This window comes from Phocoena phocoena, chromosome 19 (genome assembly GCF_963924675.1).
Source record: "Phocoena phocoena chromosome 19, mPhoPho1.1, whole genome shotgun sequence".
In the NCBI taxonomy this organism is placed as follows: Eukaryota; Metazoa; Chordata; class Mammalia; order Artiodactyla; family Phocoenidae; genus Phocoena; species Phocoena phocoena.
In genome coordinates this window covers 21,495,450-21,517,652 of record NC_089237.1, presented here as the reverse complement: position 1 = coordinate 21,517,652, position 22,203 = coordinate 21,495,450, and the positions used below count along the sequence as shown (strand labels likewise).

Genomic DNA, 22,203 nt, shown 5'->3' with positions numbered 1-22,203 from the left:
TGGATTCGAGCCCTGGTCCGGGGGGATCCCACATGCCGTGTGCGCCATAGCTGCTGGACCTGTGCTCTGGAGCCCGCAAGCCACAACTACTGAAGCCCACACGCCTAGAGCCCAAGCTCTGCAACCAGAGAAGCCACAGTGAGAGGCCTGCGCACTGCAACAAGGAGTGGCCCCGCTCCCCGCAACTAGAGAGAGCCTGCGTGCAGCAACAAAGACCCAATGCAGCCAAAAATTAATAATAAAATAAATGAATAAATTTACATCACTGCTTTCTAGTTCTGGTACATCTGAAGGACATCAATCAAGTACAAAAGAGAAGTCATCTCACCAAGTGACTATGTGCTAGGGTCTTCACATACACCCTAATCCTCAGCCTTTCATCGTACCCAATCTTACAGATAAAACAATTTCCAGATACTAGATACGTGGACACAAACTTCCGTGTAAAAATCCTCTTCCAACATCTTTACGCCAGACTGGAGTGCTCATTTTCCCCAGACCCTGAATGTCACCTAAATCAACTGTCATGGCTTGGAAAAAAAAAAAAAAGCTACAATGCTCAATACCTTCAGGCAGAATTTGCCAGGGCTCATGCCTGTCGTGCTGGCATTCTATCATCTTTTATTCTCAAGCTAGGGTTTGGCAGATATAAGACCATCGTGTCAAAATACTTTTTTTTGGCGGTACGCGGGCCTCTCACTGCTGTGGCCTCTCCCGTTGCGGAGCACAGGCTCCGGACGCGCAGGCTCACGGGCCCAGCTCTGCGGCATGTGGGATCTTCCCGGACCGGGGCATGAACCCGTGTCCTCTGCATCGGCAGGCGGACTCTCAACCACTGCGCCACCAGGGAAGCCCTCAAAATACTTTTGATAGCAGAAAACCTGCAGATATTAACAACTTAGTCATCTTCCATGAGAGCAATTATTATGCGGCAGGTTTTATAAATATAAACTCATTTATGTGCCAACTTACCCAAAGGAAACCTGTTAACTGCAGAAGTGCACATATATACGCGTGTACCTGGTTCCTACTCACATCACTCCTTGAACTCCATGAGTATTCAGGATCTGACCATATGCTACCTTATCTCAAATACCTTTCTAACTATAAGGCAGTCACCTGGGATAACCTGTCACCAAGCAGTATCTACCACCTGAAATTTATTTTAAGAACTAAAAAACTCAAGTTTTTACAGCAGAAATTGCAAAGTCCCCAAAGTCTGCACGCTGACAGAAGTGCAATGACTGTTTATCTTTTTTTACACATGCCCACAGAAAGTCCGCACTGGGTAGTTTTATTTTACAGAGGGGGTAAAGGTTAGGTGGTGTCAAGAAGAGTGACGCGGAGCAAATGATTTTTATTATCATTGTTTTCTTTTACAAACGCACCGAAGCATCACGCAATGCTGCCAGCGTTGGATGCAATCCTGGGCCACAGGTCTGCACATTCCTTTGCAACTGGTCCTGTGATGGCAGAACCTGCATAAAAGAATGATGTGACACGTAAGCTCAAAGGGCCCTTTCCTTGTACTCAAGTTAAATCATCCAATCTCAAAAGCCTAACAATGATGGGCATTCTTTATTACCTTTCATCTCGCCTTTATTGTTTACTATGACCCCTGCATTATCTTCAAAATAAAGAAACACACCATCTTTTCTCCGGTATGACTTTCGTTGTCGAATTACCACTGCTGGATGTACTGAGAGGGGGGAGAAAAAAAGCAGCTGTCATTTAACCTGCCAAGTTCCAGTGCCACCACGAGAAAGCAATTTACACCTTGGCTAGCTCCCCAACATTTCCCATTTGGACAGAATGTATACTCACTAGCTTTTCATTTCCTAAAATCAAGTGTGAAAGACAGTGTAAACACCAATCACCCCTTAAGGAAAGACCTTACTCATTTCAAGTCCAAACTGCCTGCATTTCCTCGCAGGTGTGAATCTGTACTTTGGGAGGACGATTAGCAACACACCAGCAGGAAACTTGCTAAGTACTTTCTATACTTTTCCTCACTTCACCCAAGAGGTGGGTACTATTTAAGATCCTAATGTCAGGACTTCCCAGGTGGTCCAGTGGTTAAGACTCTTTGCTCCCAATGCAGGGGGACTGGGTTCGATCTCTGGTCAGGGACCTAGATCCTGCATGCCGCAAATAGAGATCCCATGTGCCACAATTAAGACCGGGCACAGCCAAATAAATTTTTAAAAGATCCTAATGCCATAGAATCGGGAATGGGACCCTCCTCACACTGAATGAGTGGACAGGCCAAGCTATTAACTCATTATGCAATATTCCATCCCCATTTATATCAAAACTTCCAAGAACAAACCTTGACCTAAGAATTAGCACTGTATGCCTTTCTAACTGCAGGGCACATGTTGTTTTAAGAGCAAAACCTGGAGTTAACCTAAATATCTCAGGACACATGCACAGAACAGAACCATTTTAAATGATTATGTACTTCTGTAACTTTTTAATATGCAAGACAATCATTTGTGAAGCAAAAATGGGTTACGGGAAGGTAATGGTCCCATTTACATTGGAAAGTAGGACATAAAATATTAAAAACGATCATCCCTTGGAGGTCTAAGAGCTGGGTAACTGAAATTCAACTTCTATTTCTTATTTAATTAACTCTAGGTTTAACTTTTTGAGGAAATGTTTTCCAGGGTCATAAGTAACTTTTAAAAACCTACCTGCTCCAGGGCTTCCCTGGTTGTACAGTGGTTAAGAATCCGCCTGCCAATGTAGGCGACATGGGTTCTGGTCCGGGAAGATCCCACATGCCGTGGAGCAACTAAGCCCGTGCGCCACAACTACTGAGCCCATGCGCTCCAGAGCCCGTGCTCCGCAACAAGGTAAGCCACCACAATGAGAAGCCCGCACGCTGCAACGAAGAGCAGCCCCCCCGCTCGCCGCAACCAGAGAAAGCCTGCGCGCAGCGACAAAGACCAAACACAGCCAAAAATAAATAAATAAAAATAAAATAAAATTTAAAAACCAAACAAACAAAAAACGCTACCTGCTCCTAAAGTGAACATTTTCCCAGACATTCAAAGCATCTACTGCACTTAGAAGAAAACATGGATTCAAATCCTGACTGACAGTAGCCTGGAGACCTTGAACAAGTTACTTAATCTTCTGGAGTTCAAGTTTTCCTCTTGTAAAGTAGGGATAATAGTTACATTTCCATATTTAATATCAGACACTAGAAATGCAGGATCTTCTAAGGACAGAGATCCTGGCTATCCTTGAAGCAAGTACTATCTATGTACATAGATGGTCTCTGAGTTTTTTTTTTTTTTTTTTTTTTTTTTTCTTTTTCTTTTTTTTTTTGAGTTTTTTATCAATGGGAAACACACTGAGGGACAAATATTGGCTGAGACCCTCCTCTGTTGGACCCTCATCTACTTAGAACAATTTAAATTCTCACAAATGCATCCAGCAAATAAATAAGGCCACATGAATACAGGACTCTGGATTTCCAGTCCTGCAGTCCTGCTCCTTTCCACATTTCTGTATGTTATAATTAAGTCTAAGGCCAGGAGATGTAGCTGATCCTTGAAAAATGAAGGGTTAGGGGCGCCAGCCCTGTGCAGTCTAAGATCCATGTGTAACTTGTAGTTGACCCTCTGCATCCACTGATTCAACCAATCTCAGATAGCGTAGTACAGTAATATACTGTGGGGGAAAAAAAAAAATCTGTAAATGGACGCATGCAGTCCAAACCCACGTTGCTCGTTGTTCAAGGGCCAACTGTATTCATTTAGAAGAAACAAGGACCAAAGAAAAAATTAAGAGTTGGAAAGTCAGAACTATTTTTAAAACCATGAGTGTCCTCTGGTCTGTCCCACAACTGACTGAGACAGACAGCACACACCCTGCTGCCACCTCTCCCACAGTGATGGACAATTGTTCTGCCCTTCCCTGACTGCTCCCCAGGCCACACACCGGACCCAGCAAGTGTTCTAAGAGGAAAGCCTGTCTAGTTGCATGCTGATCCCAATCAACACATTGATTTATCAATGCTTAAGCACAATGCTTATGCCTTGCCTACCAAGCCCCCAAGTGAATATTAGAGGTCAACAAAGTAAGATTTCTGACCAAAAGGCTAAACACCTGGGGATAGAGTAGGATACAGACCTTCAAAGAGTAACTGTGATACATGGCTGAGACCTGTCACACGTGTACTGCACATTAAGAGGACTTCTCAGGAAAAGCAAAACATCCCAGGCCAGAGACAAACTAAGCAGGCACAGGAGAAAAGTTCAGGAGCTGGAAACTCAAGTACACTGAGTATCAGAAGCTCTGACGTCAGTCAAGTCAGAAGTGTCTGAGGCCCCCCTCTAACCCACACATCTAGTAGGAAAACTTTTGGGGGTTGTCCACGATTAAGCAATGAGCAGCTCCCTGTTTTAGTTTCTACCAGAAGACATTTAGAAGCAACCATGCCAAACTTTTGACAAGTCACAACCCTGAGTTAATCTCATCTATGTATAATTATTCCTTTTCAAATTAGTAGTTCCTGAAAAGGAAACTTGCCTGAGGTGACTTAAGTCTTAAGGCTGTGATCTCACCTGGTACCACCATGTTCATTTGTAGCCAAGGAGTCAGCAATTAATTAAAGACCTGCTCTCATAGAAGAGACAACCCTAGTAGGGGGCACAGCAAAAATCTGAGGCACAAAGGAAGGGATTTAAGTTGGAACAAAAAAACCAAGAACTAAAAGGAGAGCTGGGGAAAGAACTACGTGGATGGACTGTAAATCCCAGAAGGACAGAGCTTTTGTTTCTATAGGTATAAATATGTGAGGTGGTCTGTTAACTATCGGCTGAACTTGCTGGGGGAAATGGCAGGGTAAATATGAAAAGCCCCTAGCTTACGATGGAAGCCAACTAAGAACTTAACTGGGGGTGGGGTGGTGGTGGTGGATGAATTGGGAGATGGGGATTGACATACATATACTATCAATACTATGTGAAAAATAGATAACTAATGAACTGTACAGCACAGGGAACTCCACTCAATGCTCTGCGGTGACCTAAATTGGAAGGAAATCCAAAAAAGAGGGGATATATGTATACGTATAGCTGATTCACTTTGCTGTGCAGTAGAAACTAACACAACATTGTAAATAAAGCAACTATACGCCAATAAAAATAAAAGAACGGTCTTTTAAGACAGCAAGAATAGAACTTCAACTGCAGATTAACTCACACTGCCTCTCAAAGAAAATCAAGCTTTAAGAGGCCCTGAGAATGGTAAAACTACTGTTCTATTTTCCAACAGAGGGAGAAGTCCTTCAACTGTCCACAGACCAAAAGGAGGATTTGGTCTCTCTACTGACCCTTCTTTCTGAGCTCTGGTTTGCCTTTCTTGACTGTGGCCATCACCATGTCACCCACACCAGCAGCAGGAAGTCTATTCAGTCGTCCCTTGATCCCCTTCACAGAGATGATATACAGATTTTTGGCTCCTATACAAGGAAGTAAACAACAACAAAAAGGTTTTTTTGAGAGCCTGTTAGGCAGTTCTGCATTTCTCCAACACCTCCAAGGCCTCCCCCTCCACACACACTCCCAAGAAGTTAGTCTTCCCCCAGGTGGAACACCTTGTCACACCACCGATTGAAGCAAAACAACACAACATGCTGCCGCTTCACCCAAAAGCGGTGTTTTCACTCTTCCCTTTCTTGACGGCTCAGTGGGTCATTAGCAAAAGGCCCACTGAGTGCTTTTAAAAGGGGCAGTTTGGCAGAGTGCAGCCGAAGGTCTCACCTGTGTTGTCAGCACAGTTGATCACGGCTCCAACCGGAAGACCCAAGGAAATCCGGAATTTCGCACCAGAGGACCCACCACGTCCTGTAAGTAAGAAGGGAATCAGGAGAGGTCCCTTCACATTCTTAAGCTATATATTCATTCGCATGTGCTTCGGCGAGCGGTACACCGTAGTTTCGCTCTCTCTAGGACTCCTTATCCCCTCCCCATGTGCCACCCAGTTCTTAAGGCAAATAGCCAATTCCTCACTCTTAGCACGTTACATTGAGATTAAGGGACCAGGACGACTCAATTCTCGATCCAACTTTTGCACCACGTAGTTCTTCCTACAAGGCGGGAGACCGCACAAGTCGCCCACTCTGGGGATTAAGCCAGTCCAACTCCAACCCCATTACTGAAGCGCTAGGCGCGGAGTGAACCCGCGGGATTCAGCCAAGAATCACGACTAGATCCTGTGAACTCAACCCTCCAGGCCCTCCCGTCACTTTCGGGGGCTCTCCCGGTGCTCTCGCGGTGTCCCTCCCCTCCCTCTCCGGCCCGGAGCAGAGCAAAGCGTCCCAGCTGTCCATGGCCGCCGTTCCCGGCGAGGCCAGCAACCACCTCGCGACAGATGGCGAAGGATCTCCCAAAGCCAAAAATTACCTCGCTTCGACATCTTGAACGCCGGAAAGTGACAAAAAGGAAGTAGGAATGAAGGCCACGGAGCTCTCAACTCCAAGGCCCCGCCCAACGTGGTCACGTGACCCTGTGTTTGTTCAATCCGCTTCTCTTCCCCAGGGCGCGGTCTTATTACGTCACAAATCCTGGACATAGCGTAGAACTCTCGCTGTGAAGTGGGCGGAGGAGTGGTTGAGGGCTGCAGGGAGTCTGTCGTACCCAGTACGCCGAATACGAACTCGAAAGTAGTTGTTTGGGACACAGAAAGATTGGTTTAATTTATCGGAAAACCTCTCTGAGCAATAAGTATGTGCCAGGGACTTCGATGGACACTAGAGGTTCAGAAATGATTAAACGGTCTGTGCTGTATAGGGGCCTCCAAAGAACACACGGCGTCGGGGGCTAGAGGGAAAGAGTTCGAAACGGTTTCGTTAGGTTGTGATATAACTGAGAAGTACCATTATAGCGCTACAGATAATTCCATATGTGTGTGCTTGGTCCCATACCCATCTGTATTTTAGATATCTTTATTCATTACTCTTTTCACTGCTTCAGCTTCTCCCATTCTTCGGACTTCTTTCTGTCGATATATTCATTCAAATATTTATTAAACGACTACTTTATGCCAGATCCTGTTCTGGGCATACGCTAGACTACATGAGAGAACAAAACAGATCAACATTCATGCCCTGTGGAGCTTACATTCAGCCAGGGTGTTGGTGAAGGTGGATATTAGATACTAAGCCATAGACGTAGTAATTGCAGTATATAGTATGTTAGATGGTGATAAGTACTATGAAAACAAAAGTAGAAAAAAGTAAGAGGGATCTGGAAGTGGGAGGAGAGGCAGATTGCATTTCAAAATAGAATGATCAGTGTGGGCTTCATGGAAGAAGTTGACATTAGTGCAAAGATTTTTAAGGTGAGGGAGCTAGCAATATGACTGTCTAGGGAAGAGCAGTCCAGATAGAGTCATCAACCATTGAAAGACCCTAAGGTGGGATTGTGCCTGAACAATGTGAGGACCAGCAAGGAAGCCAGGAGTGACTGGACAGAGTAAGTGAAGGAAAGAGTAGTAGGACAGAAGGTCAGAAGTAATGGAATTGGATCATTAGAGCTTTGTACACTGCTATGGACTTTGACATTTACAGACTGAAATAGGAAAACAATGAGTCATAAGCAGAGGAGGGACATGATCTGACTAATGTGTCAGAAGGATCACTCTATTTGAGACTAGGCTGTGGGAGGGAACACAAAGATACAATAAGGTGATCTATTGGGAAGCTCTTGCAGTAACTCAGGAGAGAAATGATGGTGGTTTAGACTAAAGAGGTAGCAATAGAAGTAATGTGATGTGATCAGATTCTGGATATGTTTTGGAGGTAGAGCCAACAAAATGTGGGGTGCAAAAGAAAGAGAAGAAAATGTTTCCAAGGCTTTAGTTCTGAGCAAGTGGAAGATGGCATTGCCATCAACTGAGATGGGGAAAGCTATGGGAGGAACAGGTTTGGGGGTAAGAGTATGAGTTCAGTTTTGGATATGTTGAGTTAGATGTCTGTTAGACAACCAAAAGAGATTTAAATAGCAAGTTGGACATATTAGCCTGGAGTTCCAGAAAGAGGGAGATATAAATGTGGCAGTCATCAGCATATATGTATATTTAAAGACATGATAGTGGATGAGTTCACAAAGAAGCGAGGGTAAATAAAAAAGACCATGGGCTAAGCTCTGGGGTACTTCAACATTAAGAGGTCTATAAATCTACACATTTATAAATTTCTCTTATCACTCTTAAATCCTTCACTTGCTCCTGCCAGTTTCTCTAGTTACCAGTTTTTCTCTCTCCTTCACTTCTCAGCCAAATTCCATGTGTTTCTGAATATATGATTTCATTATCATATTTGTCTCTGTTGATAAATGAAACTAGCATCCATCCAGGTGTCCCTCTGGGATTTCTGTCCATTTCTCTTCAGTCTGCCTTCTCAATGTCTCTCAAATATATCCACTTCTCTCCATCTCCTCTGCTAATGCTCTGGACCTAGTCACCTCCATCTCTTGCCTAAACTATTTCTGAAGCTTCCCAACATGTCCCTTGACCTCTATTTCTCCCCCCTCCATCCACTCACTCTTCATACAATGGCCAGAAATAATTTTTCAGAAATGTAAACATTACTATGTCACTCTCCTGAAAATCCTCCAATGGTTTCTGTACTCTCAGAATCAAAGTTAAAATCCATATCACAGCCTACTAGGCCCTGATCATTGTCCTACCTCTTAACCTCATCTTGCACTGTGCTCTGTCTTGCTCTGCAGGGTTGACGTTTTGGTGCCAGATACCATCCATGCTCCTGAATACCCATAGGCCTCACACATGCTTGGAATACTCTACCCTGCCTACCCGTGTCATGTATTTCACGTGTACTGATTTTTCAGATCTCAGCTTAAATATCTTTTCCTTAGGGAAATTCTACCCTGACCTCTTTTACATAGTATTTTTCCTTCTTACTGTTTATTTCAATTCTTCAATATATATTTGATGACTTTGTTGAATAACGATCTCCCCCAACTAGTCTATATGCTCCATTAAAGGCTGAGTCCATGTTCTCCTTTGTGTTCAGTGGTATATCCCCAGCATTCAGCATAGGGCCTGGTTCAGTAAATACATGCTGAGTGATTGAAGAAGTCTATCTCTATAGTAGACAAATGAAGAAGTCTACCTCTATGGTCTCCATACGTCAGCATCCTTGTGTGAAGGAATTTTTATTCATCTATGGCAAAATTAGAAATATTTGGAAAACACAGTGTTTCTTATAAAGCTCCATTTACTCAATTTAAAGGACTGCCTATTATTCTGGGATTATCTTCTTTCATCTTTCTTGTTAAAAATGTTCCTTTCGGGCTTCCCTGGTGGCGCAGTGGTTGGGAGTCCACCTTCTGATGTAGGGGACACGGGTTTGTGCCCCGGTTCGGGAAGATCCCACGTGCCGCGGAGCGGCTGGTCCCGTGAGCCATGGCCGCTGAGCCTGGGCGTCCGGAGCCTGTGCTCCGCAACGGGAGAGGTCACAACAGTAAGAGGCCTGCGTACCGCAAAAAAAAAAAAATTTTTTAATGTTCCTATGCCAACTGTCAACTTTCTACCATCCCAACACTGCCCTTTTTTTTCTCTTTGTAATTTCAGTGGTCCATGAAAACCAAAGGTCTGGGAATGATCTGTCTCTATTTCCTTACTTCCTGCATGCACATGTTCCTTGAACCCCTGTAGTGTAGTTTATGTCCTCACTACATGACTGAAATTATACTAGAAATTATATATACTGAAAAATTATACTAGAAAGGTCACCATGACCTACTCTTTCCAAAATCCAAGGACCCTCCTCAGTCTTCATCTTACTTGACCTCACAACGTTTCACACTGGGGCCCTTCCCATCTTCTTGACACTCTTCACCCATGGTTTCCATGATGCTAATAATAATAGAAATTACTATTTTTGGAGTGCTACTAAGTACCAGCCATTGAGTCAAGCATTTTACAGGAATGTGACTTCTTGAATCCGCCCCACAACCCCGTGATTTAGGTATTATTCTTCTCATTTTCAGATGAGAAAACTGAGAAATAGAAAAGTTAAGCCATGTGTCCAAGATCACACAGATCATGAAAGGTAGAGATGGAATGGCACCCTGAGTCTGGCTGATTCCAAAGCACAGACTCTAAGCCACTCTGTTGTATTGCTCTCTCCTCCTTACTCATTGTCCCTTCTCAGTGTATTTCCCTGAGTGATCACATCACCCAGTAGCTTCCATTACCATCAATATGCTGAGAACTCCCAAGTCTGTATCTCCAGCCCAGACATTTCTGCTTAGCTCTAGCCAATGTATGGAACCAATGACTGGGACACCTCCACCCCACAGGCACTTCCAACGTGACATCCAAAGCCGAAATCATGATTTTCCCAGAAATTGTGCTTTTCTGCCTATATTAGTTGTCTTGGTTGGTGCTACTAATTTTTCTGTCCATGCATCTAAAAGTCTGCCCTTGGTTCAAAGCTATTGCAACAGCCTCCAAATGGTCTGACCATAACCTCTGAGTTGCTTAAAAGCCTGTACTGGCCCTCTAGTGCCTGTGGAATAAAGTCCAAGCTCCTTAGCATGGCATTGGAGTCTCTTCCTGAAATGGCTTACCTTCTCCCTGGACTCATCTCCCATCACCTCGCCTCTTACACTTCGCACTCCAGAAACACCAAACTGCTTAGGATTTCAGGACTCTTTCTTGCTTTATCCACTACGTGTTCTTCAAAACTCTTTTCGATGTCATGTATTTTTGAACAAGCCATCTCTTCCCTGTGCCATTTCACAAGCCCAGCATGCTCTTCCCCAAACCACCTCTTTACTTAGAGCAGTCGTTCTCAAATATCTTTGTCTGAATATTCTTGACATTTGTAAGGTATTGAGAACTCCAAAGAGGTTTTGTTTATACAGTTATATCTATTGACATTTACCAGATTAGAAATTTAAATTGTGAAATGTTTAAGGTAATAAATCCACTGCCTGTTAAAAGACATAACATTTTAAAATGAAAAAGAACTGTATTTAAATTTTTAAAATAACGAGAAGAGTAGCTTTGCTTTACGTTCTTTTAGAAATCCCTTTAATATCTGGCTTAATGAAAGACAGCTGGATTTTCATGTTTCCACATTTAGTCTGTTGTGACATCATGTAGCCTCTGGAAAGCTCCACTGTACTCATGAATGGATAAGAATGAAACAGGTAACGAAGTATGAAATAAATTCTTTTTTCCTACGTAGAAAGTGTCTCACAGGCAGACCTCCAAGAATTCAACTCCCAAACCACAGACTGGGAACCATTGACGTAGAGACAGAGAACACAGGAAATTCCTTTGCGCGTTGACCTCATTGGAATATAAAATCTACGATGCTGTAGTTTATTACTTTTTGTATTCCCAGAAAACACTCAAGAATGACCAAATATTCGCTCAGTTAGTACCACCTTTCTTTTGTACCGTCTTTGGGATGATTTAAGGTTTAAAAGGGAAGCACAAGGGGGCACCCGGATTTGAACCGGGGACCTCTTGATCTGCAGTCAAATGCTCTACCCCTGAGCTATACCCCCTCTGCCGGCAAGTAGGAGATTACAGCTTATTTGTAGTGTTTACTGACCAGACAGTGCATTGGTGACTAACAGTAGTTTGATATGTATGACCAATTGCTTCGGGTTTCCTGGGGTGATGCTAAAGAACCAAGAGAAAAGGCAATTCGCACCCAGGTGGTAGAAGGGGAGGGCGAAGTCCAGTCTGAGCTGGGCTTGAAGGTCCTGTGGGGTGTGCGATGGGATTTCTCTCCTTCAACAACAACAACCTCTTGTACCTCTGGCATCTTGGAATTCTTTAAGTCTAATTTCCATTCTCTCTGCCTGCACCCCGAGCTGCACTGGATCCCCAGCCTGTGCTTTGCACGGGAGAGGAAGTGCTTCCCTTGTCCTTCCCAAGACACCCCTGCTCTTGTACCAGACGTGCCCGCAGTATCTCCATTCTCTCCAGCACCTTCAGTCTCTTCCACTCGCTTGGCTCCTTCAAACATCAACAGGCTTTCCCTAGACTGGAAAATCTTCCCTTTATCTGTTATCACCTGTCCATTTCTTCTTTCTCACTACCAATTTTTAAGAAAGTCTGTGACTTCATTTCTCTCCTTATCAATAACCTGTCTCCATAGTTCTGTTACTCTCTACATTTACTCTCTCGACTGTCAGGTATTTTTTTCCCCTTGGAGTATGTATCTTGTTTCTCCAACTAGACTGTAAGTTCCTTGAGGGCAGGGATCATGTTCCATTTCTTTTTGTATTCCCCACAGTGGCACAGTGCCTGGTTCACTATAAGCCCTGGGTGGTACCTATCAGCCAAACCTAATTAAACTCAACTGTGGCATTCTACCAAGCTTGCACCCAAGCAGCAAAATGTTGTTAGGGGAGGGCTCAGAAGTCTGGGTCGCTCCACCAATCTCAGACAGTCTCCCTGTTTATTACTCTTCCACCACTGACTGACTAGGTTCACTTTCTCACACTCCAAAATGACTATTTCACATACGTTCTCCAGTCTCAAACCTTCTACACCTAATCTTTCCTCCTCAGAGAGTGCTGAAGAGCTGGCCTCTTCCTTTCTGGAGAAAGTCAGAATCAGTCAGGAGCAGGGTTGTGCTGATAAATGGCTGACGACTGGCTCCGGGGGACCTGATTTTTAGCATTTGCCAATTCCCGTAGTGCAAATTCGCCCACCTGTTAATTTCCAGTGAAGTCAACTGGCTTTAAAAACTCCTGAAAATTTAACAATTGGTTCTCACAAGCCAGTATGAGTCGAATCTAGCGCACTTCTGGGATTGACTCCCTCTTTCACCAGCTACCAATTATACACTGACAACTCCCCAAATTACGTTTCCAACCTAGACATTTCCCTGAACTTCAGAATTAACTGGATCTCCACCTGCATACTTAACATCTCCACTTAAATGTCTACAGGGCACCTCAAACTTAGCATATTGATCTCACACTAGAATGTGAAGTCTATGAGGATAGGAGGTTGTACTTTATTATGTTCTGTTTCAGAGCTTTAAAAAGAAACACTTGAGGGGTTGTTTCTGTTTTTGTTTTCCCTAAACTTACTCCTTTCTCAGTTCTTTATCTCAGGAAACCACATCCACCCAGATAATGAAGACAAAAAAGAAGAGTTATTCTTTTTTAAAAAATTATTTTATGAAAAGTATAGTTGGAGAATTAAAGGGAGTGGGTGTCGGAGGCAGAGGTTCTGAAGTTCACGACTCCTAGAAGGGAAGGGGAATGAAAGGCTCTCGGTGAAGAAGGACTCCTCAGAGTCTTTCTATCCTGATGACAGCGTGACTCTTTCCAGAGAGCATCAGTGACAGCTCTGGAATGTCTAGGGAGAGGAAGGGCTTAGTGACCAGAGTCTGCTGGCAGTACAGGATCCTAGGTCCAGAACCCTTCAGATCAACTTACCAATAAGTTCACTATGTAAAACAGTTAAATTTGGTTCAAATGGTGAAGGATGAGAGTTATTCCAACCTGGCAACACTCCCTACCCCCATTCCCCCCCTCTCTACAGGAGAGGCTCCAGGGAGTGCTTTGAAAACCATTGGAAAAATTCTCCTCATAAATGACTTGAAATGCCATGTCTGGAATATGCTACATTAAATTTTTTTACCCATTCCAATTATTTTTCTGCCCATCTCATACTTTAATTAACTTAGAGCCTAAGAGCTTTGTAATATAACAAAGGAAGACACTGTAATGTCTAATAAGTAAAATAACAACATGTTTTTTTGGGGGGGCCAGCGTATTAGTGTATTTCTTTAAAATAATGTCTACTATTGGCAAGATTTGACTAGATACCTTCAACATAGAGATTCACTTGGTAAAACTATATATTGATCAATCAATCAATAAATAAATATAGTTGATGTACAATTTTGTGTTAGTTTCAGGTGTACAGCAAAGTGATCCAGTTATACATATATTTTAATATATTTTTTCACATTCTTTTCCATTATGGTTTATTACAGGATACTGAATATAGTTCCCTGTGTTACACAGTAGGACCTTATTGTTTATCCATTCTATATATAATAGTTTGCATCTGCTAATCCTAAACTCCCAAGCCATCCCTCCCCCGCCCCTTGGGCAACCACAAGTCTGTTCTCTACGTCTGTGAGTCTGCTTCTGTTTCCTAGGTAAGTTCATTTGTGTCATATTTTAGATTCCACAAATAAGTGATATCATATGGTATTCGTCTTTCTGTTTCTGATTTTACTTAGTATGGTAATCTCTAGGTCCATCCATGTTGCTGCAAATGGCATTATTTCATTCTTTTTTATGGCTGAGTAGTATTCTATTGTATATATGTACCACATCTTCTTTATCCAGTCATCTGTCGATGGACATTTAGGTTGTTTCCATGTCTTGGCTATTGTGAATAGTGCTGCTATGAACACAGGGGTGCATGTATCTTTTTGAATTATAGCTTTGTCCAGATATATGCCCAGGAATGGGATTGCTGGATCATATGGCAACTCTATTTTTAGTTTTTTGAGGCACCTCCATACTGTTTTTCATAGTGGCTGCAGCAATTTACTTTCCCACCAACAGTGACTCTAAAGAAGAGTAATTCTTGATTCTTCTCTTTCCCTCATCTTTCTCAAGCCATCCAGTGTACAGGAAGGACATGGCTCCCCTGCCATGGTCAATCTGGATGCCTGCTCTCCTCTCTAGTTCTGCTGTTGCCCCTGTGATAAGCTAAAAAATGGGCCTCCAAATATGTCCACATCCCAAGGCCCTTGTGAATATGTTACCTTACATAATAAAAGGGACTTTCTAGATGTGATTAAGGGTCTTGGGGTGGGGACATTATCCTGGATTATCTGAGTAATTAGAAGAGTCCTTATAAGAGGGAGGCAGGAGGATCAGAGTCAGAGAGGGAGAGACGTGAGGATAGGAGCAGAGATCAGAAGGTGAGGAGATGCAACCCTGGCTATGAAGATGGAGGAAGGGGCCATGAGCCAAGAAATGCTGGCGGACTCTACAACCTACAAAAGTCAAGGAAACTGATTCTACTCTAAAACCTCCAGAAGAAATGCGGGCATACCAGCACCTTGATTTTAGTCCAGTAAAATTGATTTTGGAATTCTGACCTCCAGAACTGTAAGGTAATAATACATTTGTGTTGTTTTAAGCAAATAAGTATGTGGTAATTTGTTACAGCAGCAACAGGAAACTAATACGTCACTGTCGTCTCAGACATCGCTACCATCTCTCACTTGCACTGTTGCAATAGAATCCTACCTAACCTTTCTCTCTCTCTTTTTAAAAATTTTATTGTGTCCACTTTTCTTCTTTTCCTTTATTGTGGTAAGAACACTTAACATGAGATCTACCCTCTTAACAGATTTCTAAGTGTACAATACAATGCTGTTAACTATAGGCACGGCGTTCAACAGCAGCTCTCTAAGACGTATTCATGTTGTATAACTGAAACTGTGTACGCATTGATTAGCAACTCCCAATTTCTCTCTCCTCATCCCTGGCAACCACCATTCTACTCTCTGCTTCTATAAGTTTGATTGTTTTAGGTACCTCATGTAAGTAGAATCATGCAGTATTTGCCTTTCTATGATTGGCTTATTTCACTTAGCATAATGTCCCGTTGTTGCATACTGCAAAATTTCCTTCTTTTTAAGGCTGAATAGTATTCCATTGTATGTATTCTCTGTTTCTATTCTTCACTCCCTGTAAATCTCCCCCACAATAGCGTGAATGATGATTTCCAGTCCCTCTGCTCAAAACTGTCCAACGGCTGGCTTTTCATCCATTTGGAATAAAATCCAAACTCCTTGCTTGGGCCTATAAGGATCTCTGGCTACTTCCCCAGCTCTCTTGAATCACTCTCCCCTGTTTCATGTTCCTCCAGCTACTCTGGCCCTAGGGCCTTTGCAGTGGCCATTTCCTTTAGCTGGAATGCCTGCCCCTGACAGATGGGCTGGGCAAATGGCTGTCTCTTTCATATCATTCACATCTTAACTCCAAACTCACCTGCAAAGAAAAGTTTTCCATGACTATCCACCTTGAAATACCCCCCTGGACCTCCCTAAGACACCGTCTTGTTTTTCATTTTAGTCACTTCCCTTATTACTACTGGGCATTTCCTTGTTTATTCATTTGTTCATTTGTTTCTATTCTGACTCCACTAGATTTTAAACTCAGTGAGACTGAGAACCTGTGTGTCTTTCTATTTGAAAGTATGTTCTGCACTTAGAGTGGGGCACATAGTACTTGCTCCATAAAAAGAGAGAGAGACCACTAGAGATACAGCCCAGGAAAGTCTCTCAGTGGAGATGTCTGTTCAGCTGGTGTTTGCATTCTTTTTAGAGAGACCAGGGGAAAGGATTCTCTATTCAGTTTTGCAAGAAGCTCTTCTCTGACTTCTTAGGGTGAAGAGATGAGTGGGATTGTGGATAAAGAATTGAACCTAGGAAAGGCTGATTGGTACCTAAGTTCACATGTTTTCAAAATTCCACGTTTTTAGTTAGTCTTTTTAAACTCGTTATTACTAAATTCAGTATCATGTAACAAGAAGAAACTATTTTGGATATTTTCAGAAGGAAAAATTTGGAATGGATTTAAAAAGAATTTACCAATATGCTGGGTGTAGAGGGGGTATAGCTCAGTGGTAGAGCATTTGACTGCAGATCAAGAGGTCCCCGGTTCAAATCCGGGTGCCCCCTTGTCTACCTGTCTGTTTTTCACAGACACTCAGGTTAACCCCGAATAACTCAGGAGTCTGAGGTTTCTGAATCCAGGATCCAAAGAGGATCCTCTTGCACCTGGTGAATTTTTTCTCTCCCCAGAAGTCGCACAGGGGTGACTCTACCATGTTTCAACTGAATACTCCCACTCAGTGGCAAGAAGCCTGAGCAGGCAGAAAGAAGGGTGAGACCATTCCAGTCCCTGAGACCCTTCAAGACTTATTGGTTTAATGTTAATTACAGTTTCTTTGCGGGGTGGGTGGGTGATGGAATGTTGGGGCGGGGCAATATTATTTTGCCTAGTTCATACTCTGACCAGGCAGATTAGAAGAGAATCCAAGTTCAGAAGGTTTATATAGTGGCGAAGTTTAATGGGACACAGCATAGATGTAAGAAGGAGGGTGAAAAGTGGATAGCTTTCTCCTTCTTTATATGAGTTCAAAGGCAGGGCTTTGGCCCGTTACACCTACAGGTGGTGAGATTGAGGACTGGTGTCCAGGAAAGGGGTGAAAAATTAGTTATTTCTCGGGTCTGGGCTTTGCACCGCACAGCAGATCTGTTTAATCGCCATGTCCAGCTTCGCGACGCATCGCACAGTAATGGGAGCCGTGGGGAAAAAATGCATTCGAGTAGTATTCCCCTGGGGCCCCGAGGGCTGACACAACCAAATTCCGAGTTTAAAATATCACAACCGCCTCCTGTCTGAAGAAGCATGCCTCTCCCACTATCCTTTCTTTTTCCTTTTTTTGGGCAAAACCTAGTCGAGAGGCCTTGCTCCCTTCTCGTTTTCCTCGGATCCAACAGTGATACTGTCAGTCACGCAGCCAATAGATATCTGTCCCCGTCTTTAGGTTATGAAACTTGATGGCCTTTTATTATTTGTTCAGTGGTTCTCAAAGTGTGGTCCAGCAGCATCAGCATTCCCTGGGAACTTGTTAAAAATGCACATTCTCGGGGTCCCACTCCAGGCCAAGAGAATCAGAAACCGGGAGGTGCTTTAACAAACTCTCCAGGTAATTCTGACGCAAGCTCAAGTTTGAGAAGCACTACATTAGTTTATATCAGTTTACATCCGGATGTAACTTTATTTTTGTAAATGAACTTTTGGGTCGGCATTGGCCATTTCCACGTTCTCGAAGTGCTTTCACTCTGCTGGTGGCATGAGCAATAGGGAAAGGTGAACACGGCATGCGCCTGTCACCTGTAATGAAGAAAGTTTAAGTTGGAGAAAGTCTGTGTCTGTGGGTTTCCTTCCCTTGACCCAGCCCCACCCAAAACTGAACACGAACTTGGGGGAGTCTTGTCTCTTGAACCAGCTCCTGGAACTGCCTGACACCCCTGAGGCTGCCAGCGGATACCGCTGGCGTGGGTAGTGGGGACCTGCAACTTTTGTATCTGATTTGTGCCTGTACCCACTCCCTCCTCCTGCGGAGTACGAAATAAAGCCGAAAGCTTTCCGTTACGGTTGGAAAATGAGGAAGGAATTTTTAAATAGCTTTTCTCTGCTTTCTTTAACCTAGAACCCAAGGTTAAAATATGAGTCAAGAATGAATTATATTAGTTACATAAGTTTAGGAAAAAAGCTTCGAGGGGGCACCCGGATTTGAACCAGGGACCTCTTGATCTGCAGTCAAATGCTCTACCACTGAGCTATACCCCCACGCCGTCTTTGGGCTTGGATACTGCTCTTTTGGGCGTTAAGTCAACGCTACACCAAAGGTGGAGGGTAAGGATATGGAGAAAGGAACGAAAGAGGAAAAGGGGCCAAGCAGAAAGCAGAAGGCCCCCGGATCCGGGGAACCACAGGAAAGCTGCACGGCAGAGGCGCGGGGAAGGAAAACCTAACTCGAGCTGCGAGGCGCTGAGTCCTGGCGGGAGGGACTGGTTCCGCCCTACAAATGTGGGAAAGGATGTTACAGGGGAAGGCTAATGGGGGCGGAGCAGGGGCTTCCCGTTCGGTCCGCAGGTTCTCGCCGGGTACCAACGGGTGCAAAGGAAGTCTCCAAATCTGGAGAATCTGATTTGGTGTTCGGGTGGGCTCAAACCCCACCCTGGAGGGGTGCGAGGGGTTTGCCCGCCTCCTGCAGCCCAGACGCCCAGATGTGCAGCCAGATCGGCTCCGCCCCGCCGGAAGTACCCTGGGCAAGGTCGTCTGTCCGCGCCTAGCCTCCGGGCCTATCTCTCCAGGGCTCCTTCTCATTGGGAGCTCACCTAGGCGCGTACCCCCGGGCCCGCAGTCGTCCCCGGAACCCGCCCCCGCGCAGCCCCGGGTCGCCCGGCGAGCGCGCCTCGCCGCGCGCGCCCCTGCCCGCGCCCGCGGCGCGTCCCCGCCCCGGTACAGCCCCTCCTCCCCGCTGTGTTTATTAGGGGAAGGAGGGCGGAGGCGGAGGCCAGTTCCCTAGCTCCAGCCGCCGTCGCCGTCGCCGTCTCCTGTGCAGTTGCAGCCTCGGCCGTCTCCCGCCAGCTCGCTGCGGGGAAAGAACGTGCGCGAGCTCCGGCGTCCCCGCCCTAGCCTTTCCCGGAGCCATGAATCCCAACTGCGCCCGGTGCGGCAAGATCGTGTACCCTACGGAGAAGGTGAACTGTCTGGATAAGGTAAGACGCGGGACCCGGAGGCGCGTCTTTGCAATCCCCGAACAGTGCTCTCCAGATCGGGGGAGGAGAGCGGGGCTGGGTCTATGCCGCCTCATCCCCGCGATCCTGGGAGGAGGGAGGGAGGGAGGGCGGTGTCGTGGGGTGTGGGGACAGACCCCAGTCTGGAAACCAGGAGATCGGGGCAAGGCAAGGAGTCCACGCGTGGCGGGCAGCCACTACTGGAGAAGAGTGGGCTCTGTGCCCAGGGGTTGGGAGGACGCGGGTGGAGTAGGGAAGCCAGGCTCCGGAGTGGGGGTGGGGAGTGAGGGAAGGTTAGGGGTGCAGTCCCGCCCCCTAGGGCCGGGAGAGTGAGAGGAGACGGCCGCTCCCTCTCCCCGCCTCGCCTAGCGCCAAGTAGGCGGAAGCGCTGGGCGCTGGGGGAGGGGGCGGCGGGGGGGGCGGGGCAGAGGTTGGGGGCCCCAGCGAAACCGTCCGCTCCGGCGGCGAATGGCCGGGCTTCCTGGCCTGGAGACTGGAGGGCGGGGGCTATCAGCCGGCGAGTGTTGCATCTGGTGAACTGGCCTTCGGATAAGGCCCCAAGCCCCACTGCGAGACCCCTTTTTTGCACGACATGCAGTTCTCTTGGTGGGTCAGCGGTTAATGGACTAGTAGACGTCCTCCGTACCTTCCCAGCCCCCACCTCAAATTGGAAGCCAACTCCCAGTGCAGGTCCGCCCAGCCGGACCGGGGAGGGGTCGCGTGCTGGAGTAGGGTGGGTGGGGGTCGCTTCACAGAAATCTGAAATTGTGCTCAGAGGCTGAGTCCAGCTTGTAGAACAAAGAGCTAACTTTTCAAAGCAGGTTTCCCCAGTGGAGGGTGGGGTTGGCTGAGTTCAGGGGAAGCCAAGAAAAGGGGGAGGTGTTAGGGGGATGGGAAGGTGGCCTTCTGGAAATTCACTGTCCCCTGGGGGCCCTTATGCGTCTTCCTCCTCCCCCCGCCCCAATCATGCTGGACTCGTTCATCTGGTTGCCATTATACTTTTGGAGGGGGGCGGAGAGTAGAACTGGGTATTTCCGGCAGTTTGGGGTAGGATCCTGGCCTCTTTTAATCTCCCGAAGATCCTAAGGCAAAATCCACCTCCTCTCTGCATCCCCTCCCCAGTCTGGAGGAGAAGCCTGTGTGATTTTGTCCCCCTCCTCATCGTGCCTGTCATCCACCTCCTAAAGCTGTCATCCACCTCCTAAAGCTGGCTCCAAGTCCAAAGATTCCCTCCTTCCTGTCTGGACTGGCAGGGGCTGGGGGGCATGGGATGGAAGAGGGGTGCAGAGCCCACCTGAAGCCAGGTTTTGTTTGGGAAAGGGTAGTTCGTTGGTTACTTTTGTCTTTCCCCTCCACCTTGGGGTTGGTGCTTCCTCAGTGACCTTTAGTCTCTGAGTCAGGGTGAGGGGGTGGGGTTCTAAGGTTCTGAGATACATTTGAAATTGCTCTTGGAGGAAAGGGGCATATGGGGCTGCTGCTGTTTCACAGTCCTGGGCCTGGCTGGGCAGGTGGAGAGGAAGGCCATGTTATGGGTACAAGGGATGTGGGTACTGACCTTCTCAATGACCATGCCGGAAGGCAGGATTTGAGCTTGCAGGCAGGACCTGAGAGCTTTCTGTCCTTGCACACTGGTGTTTTTGCCCTTCCCCGGTGATAGGGATTTTGGTCTTTGCATCTTGAGTTCCCTGTGCGCTCCTTCTTCTGCACGGTTATGAACTGGGAAGAGGCTGTGGCCACTTTCCACCCACGTAAGACAGAAGCAATATATGATGGAGGGATTGCTAGCCTGGGAGTTGGGAGACTTGGTCCTAGTTCCAGGTCTGCTCCTGCCAGCTCTACGAATGGCTCTAGGCCTCAGTATTCACTATCTATCAAATGGGTATGGTAATGTCTTTTCCTTGAAGGTGGGGAAGTGCACTAAAGTGCCCGGAAGGGCATGTGGTATAGGCTGTACCCTGCCTACCTTGCTAGGGTACTCTCTCCAGCCCCACACCTTTGGAGTCAGAGGGGAGTGGTGCAGGGATCCTTCAAGGTGCCCTCCCCAGCTGTTCTCTTGCCCTCGCAGAAAGAGGACATTCAGGTGGAGGTTGCCCTGGGAAGTGAGAGTTCGTGATTCCTCTCTCTTTTTAGAACTCTCCTTACAGGAGGTGGCCCTGGGGAGACCTCACCCCTGCACTGAGCAGGAGGCCTGGAATATCCAGGTATCAGACCTATTCCTCCCAACCCCCTTCAGGTAGTAAGGGCAGGCACTTGGAATGGGGACCTGGTGCCTGGAGGACTGAGACCTGAGGGGGAACCTTCGGTCCCACAGATACAGTTGCTAACCAACTTCTCAAGGCTTCCCCTTTACAACAGGAGAGAGTCAAATTAGACTTGCCTGTTTCACTGCAATTTCCCTACGACACGACATGACCCAGAGCACAAGCTATGTCCTTGGTGTTAGCCTTTTCTCCTCCCTGAAAGACTTAGCTGGGTTAAAAGCTATGTCACCTCTGATGGCCACCCTGCCCTCAACCTGCCATACCCCGTGTGCTCTGTGTGCTGAATAAATATGTATTGCTGGTGTTTGAGGTCGAGATTTGCTTCCCCAGAGGACTTACGGGATCAGAGTTGGGGGAGAAACAGGGTGACATCACTCATTCATTCAACAAGTATTTATTGAGCATCTACTTTGTGCCAGGCACTCTCAGGGGCTGCTGCAGGGCCTTTGGGGAGGGAGAGGAGCTGTGTCTCACAAGGTCCTCTACATTTTGAGGGAGGTGGAGTTTTGTCCTAGACCCTGTGAGGAAGCAGTCGTATCTGGGGACCTGCATTGTCAAGAGTCTTGCCATGTCCGT

General features: G+C 46.1%; 2 protein-coding genes and 4 non-coding genes across 6 annotated transcripts in view; 2 read left to right on the top strand and 4 right to left on the bottom strand.

The window, feature by feature from the left end:
- Positions 1–1,343: 1,343 nt before the first annotated feature.
- RPL23 (ribosomal protein L23) lies at positions 1,344–6,453 on the bottom strand. Its single transcript, XM_065896762.1, has 5 exons — positions 6,420–6,453; positions 5,778–5,861; positions 5,348–5,476; positions 1,586–1,699; positions 1,344–1,478 (listed from the first exon to the last, which is right to left on the bottom strand). Exons 1-5 carry the CDS (start codon positions 6,430–6,432, stop codon positions 1,396–1,398), a joined length of 423 nt encoding a protein of 140 aa, XP_065752834.1. The 5' UTR covers positions 6,433–6,453; the 3' UTR covers positions 1,344–1,395.
- On the bottom strand, positions 5,611–5,746 carry LOC136139585 (small nucleolar RNA SNORA21). Its single transcript, XR_010657106.1, has one exon. It is a non-coding gene; the product is annotated as a small nucleolar RNA SNORA21 (small nucleolar RNA).
- Positions 6,454–11,489: 5,036 nt separating the features above from the next.
- TRNAC-GCA (transfer RNA cysteine (anticodon GCA)) lies at positions 11,490–11,561 on the bottom strand. The gene has a single exon. It is a non-coding gene; the product is annotated as a tRNA-Cys (tRNA).
- Positions 11,562–16,660: 5,099 nt separating this feature from the next.
- TRNAC-GCA (transfer RNA cysteine (anticodon GCA)) lies at positions 16,661–16,732 on the top strand. The gene has a single exon. It is a non-coding gene; the product is annotated as a tRNA-Cys (tRNA).
- Positions 16,733–18,341: 1,609 nt separating this feature from the next.
- TRNAC-GCA (transfer RNA cysteine (anticodon GCA)) lies at positions 18,342–18,413 on the bottom strand. The gene has a single exon. It is a non-coding gene; the product is annotated as a tRNA-Cys (tRNA).
- An 866-nt stretch (positions 18,414–19,279) lies between these two features.
- LASP1 (LIM and SH3 protein 1) overlaps positions 19,280–22,203 on the top strand; it is a 36,949-nt gene continuing 34,025 nt past the window's right edge. Inside the window, exon 1 of the mRNA XM_065896852.1 lies at positions 19,280–19,348. Coding sequence (XP_065752924.1) covers positions 19,280–19,348 — 69 coding nt within the window. The remainder of the gene's footprint in view (positions 19,349–22,203) is intronic.